This window comes from Gossypium raimondii, chromosome 5, assembly GCF_025698545.1.
Source record: "Gossypium raimondii isolate GPD5lz chromosome 5, ASM2569854v1, whole genome shotgun sequence".
Lineage (NCBI taxonomy): Eukaryota > Viridiplantae > Streptophyta > Magnoliopsida > Malvales > Malvaceae > Gossypium > Gossypium raimondii.
This window is the reverse complement of record NC_068569.1, coordinates 32,916,023-32,930,686: the sequence shown is the minus strand read 5'-3', so window position 1 is coordinate 32,930,686 and position 14,664 is coordinate 32,916,023. Positions and strand designations below refer to the sequence as shown.

The 14,664-nt window shown below is 32.4% G+C and overlaps 2 protein-coding genes across 2 annotated transcripts; one reads left to right on the top strand and one right to left on the bottom strand.

Annotated features, from left to right (window-relative positions):
* Positions 1–144: 144 nt before the first annotated feature.
* On the bottom strand, positions 145–5,732 carry LOC105771372 (triose phosphate/phosphate translocator, chloroplastic). The gene is made up of 12 exons (XM_012592812.2): positions 4,921–5,732; positions 4,765–4,836; positions 4,345–4,410; positions 3,994–4,072; positions 3,780–3,900; positions 2,962–3,057; positions 2,757–2,869; positions 2,536–2,613; positions 2,314–2,430; positions 1,905–2,004; positions 461–561; positions 145–343 (listed from the first exon to the last, which is right to left on the bottom strand). Exons 1-12 carry the CDS (start codon positions 5,247–5,249, stop codon positions 317–319), a joined length of 1,299 nt encoding a protein of 432 aa, XP_012448266.1. The 5' UTR covers positions 5,250–5,732; the 3' UTR covers positions 145–316.
* A 7,102-nt stretch (positions 5,733–12,834) lies between these two features.
* On the top strand, positions 12,835–14,346 carry LOC105771371 (uncharacterized). Its single transcript, XM_012592811.2, has one exon. The coding sequence runs from the start codon at positions 12,835–12,837 to the stop codon at positions 14,344–14,346; it is 1,512 nt and encodes a 503-aa protein (XP_012448265.1).
* Positions 14,347–14,664: the final 318 nt, after the last annotated feature.

The following is a 14,664-nucleotide window of genomic DNA, read 5'->3' as shown; positions in this document are numbered from 1 at the left end:
CTAGCCCTTACATGGTTGGGCGAATAGTGGTAGGTCATGTTTGGGTTGGTTACTTTAATGGTTAAAATTTATTATCTCCCTATACTTTTTAGAAATTTAAAATTTAGTCTCTATACTTTTATTTCTAGAAATTGAGTCCCTCTATTTTTCAAATTTAAAATCAGTTCTCTCTTTTTATTAAAAATAAAAAATAAAATTATTACAGACAATTTGCAATGTGGGTGGTATCATAAAATGTGATTATTGTTAAGATAAATGCATGTGAAAATTTGGGGTCTTATTCTTTCCCATTTCCCAAACCCACCATCCAAGCTTCTCACGATGCAGCACTTAAAGCAGCCTTCTGAAAATAATAATCAGCGGTCCAAAAGCAAAAGGGGTAAAATTAATGGCTATCATCAATTTAAATCCGCATTTTATCAGAGAAATAAAAAGAAAAAATGGGTGGGGAAGAGCTTACTCTTTTTTGTTCTTCCATATTAGCTTTAATGAGGGAATAGATGGCCACTCCTGCAATTGCTATTGCAGTTCCAATCCCAGTTTGGGTGGAGATTTTATTGCCTGCATTCCATCAAATTATCAGTAAATAATTCAATCACATCTTATTGTTTTTGAAATGTGTTTTTGTAAAATTTTATTTATAATTTATGTGTTTGGTATTGTTTTAATTTTTTTTTGCATCTTAAAAATAATATTTTTATTTATTAATATTACTACATTTTAGTAAAAATATAAACAAATTTATTATAATACTTTTTTGTGTGTGTAATATTATAACTCATTGTTAATAGTTCGATATATAAATTATAAATTGTCAATATTTTAAAGTTATTATTAATAATTATTTTTATATTTTAATTTGAATATATAAACTATATTTTAAATATTAAAATATAACCATTATAAATTTATTTGAAATAATATTTAATAGAGAAATAATTGCATACCATATATAAATGTTGCATAAAATACATTGAATTACAAATAAGAGTTGACTCTAAAAATGCTTTTCTAAATCAAAACATTTTTCAAAAGCAATTTTACTTCAAAAGTTGTTTATTTAACCTTAAAACCTTGGTTATAGTTTGGAAAGCACTTTTGACCCCCAAGTAATAAGAAGCAAAGCCTAATTCAACCAACCATATTGTAAATTCAAAATATAAATAATCATAATTAAGAAAAATCATAACAAATAAAAAATCAGAAGAAAAAAAAGAAAATTTACATTTACAAAAACCAAAGATGAAATTGAACCAAAACATAATAAAAAATATTTTAAATTTTTTGTTTAAAATCTAAAATTAATTTTAACCTTCTATTTAATTTTTTCCTTTTTTATTTTAAAATTTGTTTTTATCAAATCACCCTAATATGGAAGAAAAAAATGAGGTTCTTAAATTTTGCTAATGTGGCATACACGTGGATTACCGCATGGATAATATGTCAAGATTTAATCAAATTTTTTAATTTTAAAACTCAAAAACTATAAAAATAATTTTTAAAATTAAAATTTACTAAAATGATTAAAAATGTGTATGACATCAAAATATTAACAAACAACTTTTTCATCCATTTTGGAGTGATTTGATAAAAATGAAAGTTCAATGGCTAGAAAAGACGAAAAGTTTAATAAAAGACTAAAATAACTTCTTCTTTTTTGTAAAATTGAAAGGCCAAAAGATTCGTTTTTTATTATTGTTAAACTATATGATAGAAGTGTGAATGAATTAGTTGTCCAACCAATCAGATTGATTGATTCCATGATTCGGTCAGTCTAATTTTAAAATTTATGTATGTTTTTTTATATATGTGTCTTGACAGATACAAAATATACAATTATAGTCGTGGTGAAAACCTGTATATCGGAGTAACATAAACATATGATATGTGAGGAAAAAACTTACCAAAAACGACGATAGAGAAGCCAATTACAAAAACTCGCTTCAATACGTTCCCAACTGCATGTGTAAGTGGTGCAACCCTTTCCAAGGTATTAGTAGCCAGCTGCATTTCACCTCATTGTGTTACTTCACTATATCAACCCTTTGTTCCTTTTGTTGGAATACAAGTTGACTAATTAAACTCGGAATTTAATTTAGTTGATTCAATTAATCATTTTAAAGAGATGTGATTAAGTTATACGGTTCAAATTCTGACTAAAGGAAGGAATGAACCTGATGACATTCAACCAATTTACGGTTCGAAACCCGACATTAGTTTCCAACCATTCGACGAATTTACGGTTTGAATTCCGATATTTTCAGCTATTTCCTTCATTCTCGTACTACTACAATTTTTTTATGCAATACATACCTGATTGTAGAGGTGATAAAACATTCCAATCCAAAATAGATCAGACAAGAACTTGATTAAGCCAACTTTGGCAATAGCATCTCTGAAACCATATTGCATCAGCTGAGGGCCCTCAATCTGGATTCAAATCAGCTCCATGTTACCAAAATCATTAGTGATAAAATTAGTTTAATCAAAGCGGAAAACATGGTGAAGACCCTTTTTCATCTTTGATTTACTTACAAATATTGCAGGTGGGAGACAGAAGAAGAGGGCAATTATAGAAATATATGCATAAACATTTGTGCTATCCATCCCTGTCTGTCAAATATAAAGGCAAAGCTATGTTAACTGGGGCGAACGTCAAATACAGGTGCATCCTGAATACGAATATGTAATTTTAAGAAAAACGAGGAATCCGGGGTTTATATGTATAAAGGTGAAGTGAAAGTTCCTTCTCTTACCATTGCTTTCTTTGAGTATATGCTTCTGTATGTAAATGCAATGTTTGAAATCATTGCACTGATGAAACCGGTCCAATTGAAAGAAAGTTCAGTGAGTGAAGCCATTGATACTCCTAAAGGTGAAGCAGAATATAACATCAGATAGCAAAGATAAATAAGAGGTAGGGTTGTTTCACATGAAAAAAAAAACAAAAAGAATCTTTACCAATAACAACTGGAGCTAATGAAAGCCAAAGAGAAAGTGGAATCTGATGGCCCAAAACAAACTGAGAAGCAGCAGCATTGAAGAATGGCTCCAAGGCTGTGGGAAAAAAAGAACATGAGATTGCAGTTAGGAAGTATGGATTATGAATTTAGATTACAGTTGAAGATGTTAGGCTACTTATAAACAATTTCTAATATTTGAAACAACAGTATGTTAGCAGCACATATTCAAACATGGATTGATTATAATCTTACTGAACATATATCCTTACTCGGCACTCACACCGAGTAAGACTTAGATACGAGCGAAACCAAAAATTCAGTTTTGGGGGGCCAAAAGTAAAAATTTTATATAAATAGGGCTTAAATTAAATATTTTGTAACTGGGAGGGACTAAAGTTGCTATTAGTCCATTTAGTAAGGGGGCCAAGCCCCTTCCTGCCCCCTCTTAGCTACACTCCTGCTTAGATAGCAACAAAACTAGCTGTAACAGCATCAAAGAAAAAATTGTCACTAGTTATGTCTATCTACAGTGTTAATTGATCTCAAATATGAGTGTTAGATACAAGTATATCTCGAGTTTAACCAATTAAGTTACTCCATGTATTTGAAGGGTTATATCATCGTACCTATATCAATATTGTTGAACATGGATACTAGAAACATTTCAAGAATTAAACCAATATAAACTTTGAGACTTGTCAAGTTGGAGTTTATCCACAAATAAGTACAACTCTTTTGAGTGCAAAGACATGTTTAATCCTAAAGAAAAATTAGGTTGATAACTGATGTTTTTGCCATTTTCAAAGATGATTTTACCTTTAATAGTGTGAGTGAAGGACACCGCAACAGCTGCAAATGATACATTGGACATGACATGTCCAAGGGCATGGCAGAAAGCCACTGGAGTCAGTAGAATCAAGAGCTCCTTATCTATTGGCTGGTAAAATAGGAAGAAATTGTGTTTGTTTTAGAGGAAATCCACCATATAATCTAATATCAAACAGCAAAGAACTGAGAAAACTAAGCTTACTGCTCTTTTTGGCAGGCCAACAGACCAAGAAACCAGACAGTAAGCCACTCCAACTACCAGATGTATAACTGAAACAAAACTGCAGAAAGGGAGAATATGAAATAACTCTTCACAATTCTGAAAAGCCATATATAATTCGCTATGTTACTCGTGCTCTGTTGAGTGTCATATGGATATGTATCTGACAAGGATTCATTCAATTTTTTCTTAGTTTGTCCTTGTAGTTGGATGGTCACATCCCCATACACATATCCGAAAATGTGTATAATACAGATACTTAGGAAAAAAACTGAAGAGTCCGAACAGCATAACGTAAAAAAACTGCAATAAACTCGCATCATTTATACATACTATGGATATGGGAAATAGTTGTAGACCTTCTTGTTGAGAATGTTGAAGATTACATTTAAAAAGTACCTGCATACATAGATTGAGAGAGAACCATGAAAATCAATACAAAAAGCACCATTTTAGCCAGATAAAAAGGGTGTCAATTTTAATTTGTTGAAGCATTTTATCATATTGCTTTGGGACATAAGAGGCAGGGGAAGGAGCTTAACTCTTTCAGTCAAGAACCCACCATGAAATACCAGATAATTCATGGGGAGCAAAAGCAAAAATTATGGTTCATTCATTCATCCTTGTATGAACTCAAAATTAATCAAATCCCAGATTTTGGTTTCTGAATTTTAATTACATTTAGATGCATACGCACATACATACAATTTCCGCTTTTCAAAGAACAAGGATGGATTTTCTAGGATAGCTTACCACATAAAGAAGAAGAAACCAGTGACTAGAGCAGGAAATCTCTCGGCAAAGCTCTTTGAAGGCTTTGCATGCCTGCAGTTTTATGTCCCAACAAGAAAATAAGTCATCAGCCGAAAGATTTTCTTGGAAACCAAACAACAAAAACAAGTGACTAACCCTTCAGAAATCTCAGTTTCAAGGCCATCAGCATCAGCATCTGCAGCAGCAGCAGAAGCTACCGGGAACTCAACTTGGCACCGCCGCCTCATGTTTTGATTCCAACCGGTAAATGTCAACGGCTTCGCTGACAACATTCCCATAGGAACCCAAGCTTCCTTTTTGTCCCCCAAAGATGAAAACGCCAGACATGAGGATCTCGAAGATGGTGAAAACCGATACTTGAGCAACTGGCAACTGGGCAAAAAGACCTTGTTTGTGGACAGGTATAGAGAAGAAAACCGAGAATTCGTGATCAAAGACTGAACCGTGCTAGTTGTTGAAGCCATTGCAAATTTTAAAAAAAAAATTATGAATCAAAGGGTATCGAAAAAAGAGTGTTATTATTGTAGTACAAACAGGGACAAAGAAGCGCGGACGTTGAAAACAAGATCAAAAACGTAAAGGGCGCGGAGAAAACAAAGGGAGAGACACAGTTTTCACTTTATATATATAAAAATATGGCGAGTAAGCTTATATGGAAATTGGTTAAAAGCTAATATGGAGTCATTTTGGGGTTCGATTAACAACTGGAAAACACCCAAAGCAGAAACAAAAAGGAAAAAGAAAAAAGATTATGCGATTGGGAAAATGATGAAAGAGATGAGTCAAGAACGGTATACGTCAAGAACAACAATCATAGAGCATAGTTGGAGAAAAAAAGATAAAAAGAGAGGTTCCATTAGCAAGGACAAGTATCAGTGACGTTTTTGATTCGTTTGTCTTTTACTTCTCCAAAAGATCAAATACTGCTTTTTTCTCTGCACGTTCAATCTTTTTCTTTCGTTTTTTTCTTAAACAAATTCTTCATCTTTGTTGACGTCCATTAACTATTTCCTATGAAAAGTTCAACAGAAAAATTATCATTCGTAATGTAATTAGGAGATTTCCCTTGATATTTTTGAGATAGTTAAGGTCAATTTGCAGAGGAATTATGTCGAATTTTTTTTTCAGATTTTGATTTAAGACAGAAATTATGTCAGGGAGGAGGCTTTTGCTGACTGAAAAAGAAAAATAATTGAGAAACTAAGCATGCACAATGACATGAGACTTAACTTCATATAATAATTTTAATATTTTAATGCAATATTTTGTTGAATTCTTCCTTATTTTCTTTTTAAAAATTTTCATTCTATTGAAAAAGAAAGACTTAATATATATATTTTGTACTTAAATTTAAATTTTTTTCCTAATTTGATATTTAAGATTTTTTATCCGATTTGATATCTAAACTTGTTATATAAGTTATATTTCATAATACTAGCAGTGTTAATCTTTTATGATGGGATAGAAATAGATAATGTATAATCGGCAAATGACATGGAATTAATGATAAGAATGATTACATTTATTTGGAGTTTCCTTTATTTTGCTAAACAATATACTCACTTTTTTTCATTGGGACTGAGATGATTCAAGAGGAACAATACCTGCATGCTTAAAGCATAACATGATTTTCACAAAGTCTTCAATTTGACAAAAACATTGTCAATATCAAAGAAAATTGGTGTTTAAAAATTGTGCTTTCAGCTATGCTTAATTAATGGATATCGAATAAGAAAACAAGAATTTTAAAAACCCAAAATAAAATAAATTCATTATGTTAAAATAAATAAAACTAAAATTAATTGAACATTTAAAATACAAAAGAAAACGAAGAAATTTTATGTTACCCGCCACTTGTTGGTCATACATTAATTATTTTGCTACTTCATAAAAACAACATTATTAGTATATTGGAGTAATTTGTATAATATTTGACAAGTTTACGTACCAAATTGTATAAAAAATTTAGATGCCAAATTAAGAAAAAAACTGTCAAATTCAAGTACAAAAATAATATTTAAAAAAAATTAAGTGTCAAATTTGGAAAAATGACAAGTTCATGATCTGAACTGAAACAATTATCAAATGGTCAAATTTTGTCAAAAACAGATTGTAGCATTCCGACGTCGATCTTCCCTCATCGCAACGTCGGCCAACAGATTGTGACATCCAGACATCAAGTAGTTCGACGTCGTGATGTGACATATTATTTTGGTGACATCACGACGTAGAGAAAATATTGTCACGATGTCGGCCCTATATTTTCAAACTTCGCAATTTCATCCTTTTCCTATCTCGAGTTGACTTTAGAGCTCACGTAAGCTCGTATTAAGTTTGGGAAATGTTTAAATTTGTTTTGAATGACTTATATAATGGTAGATAATGATTTTCGACTTGAATTATCCGTTAAAAGTTGGTAACTATTTTGTTTTGTACTATAGCATTCCATAGCTCAATTCCGACGACTTGGACAGGCTAGTGTTAGATCTGGTGCCCTAAGTGTAGTATTTCGTCTAATTACACTTGTAATTTTTTCGTCTAATTACCTCAAATGGTTTTTGCACGCAAAGTAAAATGAAAGCAAATGTTGCTCATTGGTTGTCTAATATTTAAACTAATAATAAGCGATATCACGTGGTCGAATCGTAATACGAAAATATGACTTTTATTAGTAGACAAACTTAAACATGTCCTTAGTCTAATCGGAAATGAAAAAACCGATTGAAAGACTAATATGTCTTCTATCAAGTCCAATTGGGGAGATGTTTTATCTTGGACATTGAAGCAGATGACTCCCAAAAGATAAATACATAGATGTGACTGACAGTACATCGGACAAGATCCAAGCATAATAGATTTTAAATCCGTTTATGGATTTATTCACTTGTGATGTTCATAGTGTGACATACCTAAATCCTAAATGGAGGGTAGGCTATGTATATGTGACTCGTACACTTTGATGTAAGTAAAAACCCGAGTTCATATAGATAAGGAACCAAAAGCTGGTACGTTGGGCGTACGACTTCTATAGTATGTAGCATCATTCACAAAAGTGGAATTCATATCCTGAGACATGGGTGAATGATATCCTCTTATTGGCATTACATGGTTGTTGAAAAGTAAACGTGGCCACGGGTCGTTCGCCTTTATGATGAATGACTTGATTGCTATTTGATAGTGATTGACTTTTCATGAAGGAAGATGTAATGGTTTTCATGAGATAAAATAGGATCACATTGGGAAAGCGAATATTATCCCAAAGAGATCAAGAATATCCTATGAAGGTAACACAATTATGACAAGGTCATTGGATAAGCACTGAGGAGTTGCTTCCGTAATAGTATGTCGTTAGGGAGAGCTCAATCACGATACTATAGTGGAATGACTTCGTGACTAAATGAGTTTATAATTAATAGGAGAAAAACCAAAACTTAATTATAAATCACTTGAGCCCTAATTACATATGTCCAATCGATACTTCCACTAGCTCGTTGAAACCAGAAATGAATTGCGAGTTTGAATAGAAATAAACATAATGAATAGGAAAAGAAAAATAGAAAACATTCAAGAATGATTATGGTTTTTTTTCCGAAATGGAAAAATTGAATCATTTGGAAATGAATGTAGGTTTCCAGAAACAGAAATGGAAATGATCCATTTGCAATTCTATAAGGATTAATTAAAAATGATCAGAAGAATAAGTTTATGTTTTTAATTTGTTTTGAAGCCAAAAAATGAAAACAAATCATTCGGTCATAGTGAACATGTTGAGTTATGAAATATTAAACATATTTTCTCGAAATTTTACCAGGGCAAAATCATCAAAAAATTTACCGGGGTAAAATCATCAAAATTTTACTAAGGGTAGTAAAATAGGGATGAGAAAATTGTTTAATATAAAATATTAAATTTTATTTTGAGAAATAGAAAAATCGAATCAGGTTGGATCACATTACAGAGTACTGGGGCAAAAGGTCCAAGAAGTACTCGTAATTGGACTCGATGTGAGAAAGACCCAAAACCCCTCATATAACATGAAATGGGTGACAACCCTAGTAGGAATACTAGGGTATGCCATCCACCCCAATCCTACTCTAAGTATAAAGTTATTTTTTTATTTGAAATAAACCACTACAACTCAACAAGGGTTTTACCTTCTCTTCTTATAAATAGATAGCACCGGCAGGGCATAAAACACAACTTTGAGAGATTGTTACTTTGTCGAAAAATAGAGAGAATTTATTCTCAACAGTTACATATATTTTTCTAGAATTCTACTGGTTTTTGTTAAGAAGAGAGAATTTCTGTTTTCACCCCAAATAAAAAAGAGAAAACTTTTTCTATTTTTGTGTTTTGATTTAATTGGTTCGAGCCATACTCGAAGCAGTTCATGGTACAAGAATAACGGAGAAGATCGTTTGGTTGAAAGCCGAGAACAACGAGCATCCGTTAAGTCGAAAAAACAAGTATCAATCGGTTAGGGTTTATTGCTATAAATATCACAAACTAGGTTTGTTTTCAAATTTTTAATTTTCTATTGTGCAAGAAAACCATTTTCAAATCAGATTTTTTCCAGTAGCTAGGGGTGTTACATTGGCTGAAATTGAGAGGAGGTAGGAGGGGCTTTGTTATAGGTAGGTGGTAATGTGGACGATGTGAGGAGTTGGGAAAGTGGTGGCAAAGGTTGAGAAATTGATAGCATCGTAGGAGAATGTCGAGAGAATAGGAACGAAGGTTGGAAGGAACCAGTAAAGCGTTGAGTTGAGGCAACATGGTTTTGGTTTCAATAGAGCTCAAGGGCGATGAGGTTGATGGGGTTCATCGATGCAAAGGAGTTCACTGGGTTGGTGGAGTTAGTTGGGTTTTTTGGGTTGAGAGGAGCATTGTTCTAAGAGAAAGTCATGGTTCAATCCATGCTCATTACACCAATTGTTGATACAAAGTACAACAAGGAGGAGAACAAGTAAGGGGTTGTGGTGGTTTGAAAGAGGCCGGTTCACCTTAACAGGTGGAGAGCCAAAAAAGGCAAGAGGACATGTAGAAGGTTTTAGAGGCTAGGTTGCAAAGTGTAAATGCTCAAAGGTTGTTCAAGGTGCCAAAAAAATCATTTTTTTCATCGTTTAAGAGGGTATTTATAGGAGAGGTCCTCTTATTTGCTGGTGTGATTGGTAGGTTGTTACAAAAAAGGTTGCCATCATGGAGTACGAATGAGAGGTCCTCTTATTTTTTTCATCGTTTAAGAAGGTATTTATAGGATGTGCACAGTGGGCTCCATTTTGTTATTCATTTATACAATACGAAATTATTATGCCTAAGTGGGTCCTATCTTATTGAAAGGAGTGTTCACACTAAGAAGAAAGTTGTCAATCTATAGTGAGTGGGTAGTTAAACAAAGGGGGGAAGTACTCCTCACATCAACAATTAGTTTATAGATGGTTAAACCAAGAGGCCGATTAGCTGAAGACTACTAGGTGAATAGAGGGTATGGGTCGCTCTTTGTTATCCACGTGGAGTCTCTTGAATGTGCCACGCGTCTAGCCTAAGTCTTCAACTAATTTTGGGTCAACTCCAAAGAATAAAACAAAAATAAACAAGATCTCTTAATTTCTTTAAATCCAGCACAAACTATTATTATAGGAAAGAGCTCTACTACAATAAAATAAGTCGATTGTATAATGACAAAATACACAAATACAATAAAGTACACAAATTACCTAGTTACATGATCAACTTTTGCATTAGTTCTACCTTGTGGTAATATTCTTAATGTGCACTATTTTTAATGCGTTGAATGAAAATTTTAGGCTTAAGGGTATTAAAAGCTCTCAAACTTTTCAAAAAAAGTAATTAAGTTCCTTTTTTTTTTATACTTAATTGGGTACTTGAATTTTTAAAATGCATAAAAAAGCCCCTCAAACTTTAAAAAAAAGAAGCAATTAAGCCTTTTTTTTTTGCACTCAATTGAGTACTTGAACTTTTAAAATAAATTAAAAAGGCCATAAATTTAAAAAAAAAATTAAGCTCCTGACTTTTTTTTGGCACTCAATTAGGTATTTGAACTGTAAAATGCATTACAAAGACTCTTTGATCGTTAACTTTAATAGTTGATCGTTAAAGTTAATTGCCCCTAACTTTTTTCAGTTAAAGCCACCTCGTGTCACAACCACGGCATAACATGTGACAAAAAAAATATATAAAAAAATAATAAAAGTTAAAAAAAATTATTAAATTTTAATAAAAAATAAAAAAATATTTAAAAAATATTAAAATCGTAAAAAAATTATAAAATATTTTAAAATTTTATAAAAATCATAAAAAATTATAAATTGCATCAAAAAGACCCTTTAACAATTAACTTTAACCGTTTACCGTTAAAGTTAACGACTACTAATTTTTTAGTTAAAGCCACCACATGTTACAACCTCAACATGACATGTGGCAAAATGATAAAAAATAAAATCAATAAAAGTTATAGAAAAATTATAAAATGCTTCTTTTAGTACAATAAATTTTTATAATTTTTTTTAATTTTATATTTCATTACATTTTTATAATTTTCTTACGACTTTATAAAAATTATAATTTTTTCTATATTTCTAAGTATTTTATAAAAAAATCACGATTTTTATAAAATTTTACAATTCTTATAATTTTTTTCTAATTTTTAATAAATTTTAAATGTTTTTTTATTAAAATTTAATCAACTTTATAATTTTTATTGATTTTTATTTTTTATCATTTTTGCTACATGTCACGTTGTGGTTGTGACACGTGGTGGCTTTAACTGAAAAAATTATGGGTGGTTCAAGTACCCAATTGAGTGGAAAAAAAATCAGGGGATTAATTGCTTTTGTGAAAAAGTTTGAGGGCCTTTTTGATGCTTTTTAAAAGTTCAAGTACTCAATTGAATGTAAAAAAATGCAAGGGCTTAATTTCTTTTTTTGAAAAAATTTAAGGGTCTTTTTGATATTTAAAGAATTTTTATATCAATTTAATATTTGAAGTTTCCAACTAAATGTCACTTTACCTCGGCCATTAACAATGTTAAAAAAGATGATATGGTGCGGTCCCAGCGTGCCACATCATCTAGTTTCTTTAAAAATTGAGAAAAAAATATAAAAATAATTTTTATTTAAAAAAAAACATAAAATGCAAAATTAAAAGTTGAGAGCGCACAAATCATGTTTTTTAATATTGGTAACGACTACGATTGAAAAGTTGAAGTATAAAAATAATATAAAAAGAAGTGAAAATTGGATGAAAAAGGATTGCGAAATCACATTCACATGAGATGCCAAATACCCCTTTAATGGAAGGATTGCTCTCCAATGTTAAATGAGATTGGATAATAATAGCAAGTTAAGTTGTGTGAGCTTGTAAGCAAGACAAAGTAAAAGGCATATATAGTTTGGATGTTGCAGCAGCTACTTTTAACACTCCTCATTCGTTGGGATCTTCAGATCAGATCCTCAAAAAATGAAATTAAACCCCAGAAATCTTAACCATTCAATCCATCACCGAATGCTTCTCACTTCACTACACGTGCTGCTTTTATCTTTCTTTACTTTTTTGAATCTTTTTGCTTTCATGCATGGAATTCTCCTTCAACCACAACACAAAAACAAAGGAGAAAAGAAACAGTCATGGCTTTTTTTATTTCATTTTCATCTTATAGGCCTCTTCATCGCCACCGTTAGCGACCCATCTCGTTTAATCTTTTTCCTTTTCTGATTTACTTTTGATTTTTTTTAAAAAAAAATTCAAAAATCATTAGAACTTTTGATTGGTTTCTTTTTTGTTATTCTTGAACCAAGGAACTGTCACATCTCAAGTTCAAAAGCAAGAAACTTTGTGATCTGTTTTCATTGCCTCCTTGATCTGGATTTTGCTTCTTCACCATTGAAAGATGTGTTGTTGGTCATATCAAACATCATGAAAATTGTTTGAATATTGGAGGTAAGAAATAAGCTACTGATCTCGTTTCTTTTACTGGGTGTTTTTTTTTCTATTTTCTTCAGTGATCTTCCTTTTGAAAATTTAGAATCTTAAATGGAACAAACGCAAGAGAAGAAGTTTGTTTGCAAGTTTTGCAACAAGAGGTATCCATGTGGGAAGTCCTTAGGTGGTCACATAAGGACTCATATGAACAATGATAATCGTGGTGAATCAGAGGCAGCAGCACCATCATCACCAGCTGAACTGATCTCAATAAACAAGCTTCTCTCCAATGGAAGAATCGTCAAGAGAGTTGCAGAAGTTGAATCAACTGAAGTTGATGGCCAATCTGCAGCTTATGGTCTGAGAGAGAACCCCAAGAAGACCAAGAGGTTTTCTGATTCAGGCAGTGCTTCATTGCTCAAGGAGATGATTTGCAAAGAATGTGGTAAGTGTTTCCATTCATTGAAAGCTCTTTGTGGCCACATGGCTTGCCATTCAGAGAAAGAGAGGGTTTTTTGTGAGAAACAGAAGCTAATAATGGATAGTCAGTCAGACACTGAGACATCATCAACTCCAAGTAAAAGGAGGAGATCCAAAAGAATAAGGTACAAAGCAAATGGTGTTTATTCTAACAACTCAGTTTCAATGGCAAATGGTTCTTCATCTGTGTCAGAGATTGAGCAAGAACAGGAAGAGGTGGCAATGTGCTTGATGATGCTTTCAAGGGATTCTGCAGGCTGTTATAAGAAAGGATTGAATTCAATTGCTGACTCTTCAGATAACAACTCTGTCATTTTGGAAGCCAAATCATCCTCCATTGATGTGAGGATTACTATTAACAATGGTGAGTTCTTGAAGATGAAGAAACAAAGGGACAACAAGTTGCAACCTGCTGAGTCTGGTCCTTCTTCTGAGAGTTCAGGTTCTTTGTATTTCAGGGATGGGCCCAAGAAAGTGGAACCAGATACTTATGCATCTGGTTTTGAGGACTTCGATTCAAAATATGGGAAGGGTTTGAATAAATTCAAGAGTTTGAACACTGAATTCCCGAAGGATAATAACCAAGCAACAAATAGAGCTTTGAACAAGTATGATTTGAGAAGATCAAACCCCAAGAATGATTATTACAACCATGAAGTTCTCTGCAACAATGCTCCAAAAGCAAGCAAATATGAGTGTTTGACTTGCAACAAGGCCTTTGATTCCCACCGGGCACTTGGGGGACATCGAGCTAACCATACAAAGGTCAATGACTACAACGAAGATAGCTTAGCGAATGATGGTTTCATTGTTCCAACGACTGATAACAAAGTGACCAAGTCATCACATGGCAAAACCCTAAATACTCATCGTGGCTCTTCCTCTGGTAATGCTGAGAAAAGATTGGGATCAAAGAAAAACAAGGGGCATCAGTGCCCATTTTGCTTCAGGGTTTTCAAGTCAGGCCAAGCTTTGGGTGGTCATAAAAGGTCCCATTTTGTTGGAGGTTCAGAAGATAGAACATTGGTGATCAAGCAAAACTCACCAGAGATGCCCACTGCCACTATAATTGATCTTAACCTTCCAGCTCCTGTTGAGGATGATGGAATGGGTAATGTTGGATTCATGCCATGGGAGATTTAAAGGTCCAAAACCATGGGTCATGCAGGGGGGAATGATGAGTTTAGTCTCTTAAATGAGCGAAATTTTGGGCATAGGTTACTTCATTATGGTGCAAGAGATTTTATAGTGTAAAGAAAATTGAACTTTTTATGTTTGGCTTCAAATTCAAAGTTAGTTTTTTTTTTCTAAGATAAATGTGCAGATCTTGCATTTAGAACTTGGATTTCTTTTGATTCTGTCTATGTTCTTGGATTAAATCTTCATAATAACTTCAGATTATATGTCTGTTCTTTTAAATATATATATATATATATATATATATATATATCAAAACAATAT

Coding starts and splice junctions, on each gene's coding strand:
- LOC105771371 (XM_012592811.2), top strand. CDS start 12,835: ATGGAACAAACGCAAGAGAAGAAGTTTGTTTGCAAGTTTTGCAACAAG.
- LOC105771372 (XM_012592812.2), bottom strand. CDS start 5,249: ATGGCTTCAACAACTAGCACGGTTCAGTCTTTGATCACGAATTCTCGG. Junction 4,411..4,764: donor GGTTTCTTCTTCTTTATGTG/GTAAGCTATCCT, acceptor CTATGTATGCAG/GTACTTTTTAAATGTAATCT. Junction 3,058..3,779: donor CTTCACTCACACTATTAAAG/GTAAAATCATCT, acceptor TTTTTCCCACAG/CCTTGGAGCCATTCTTCAAT.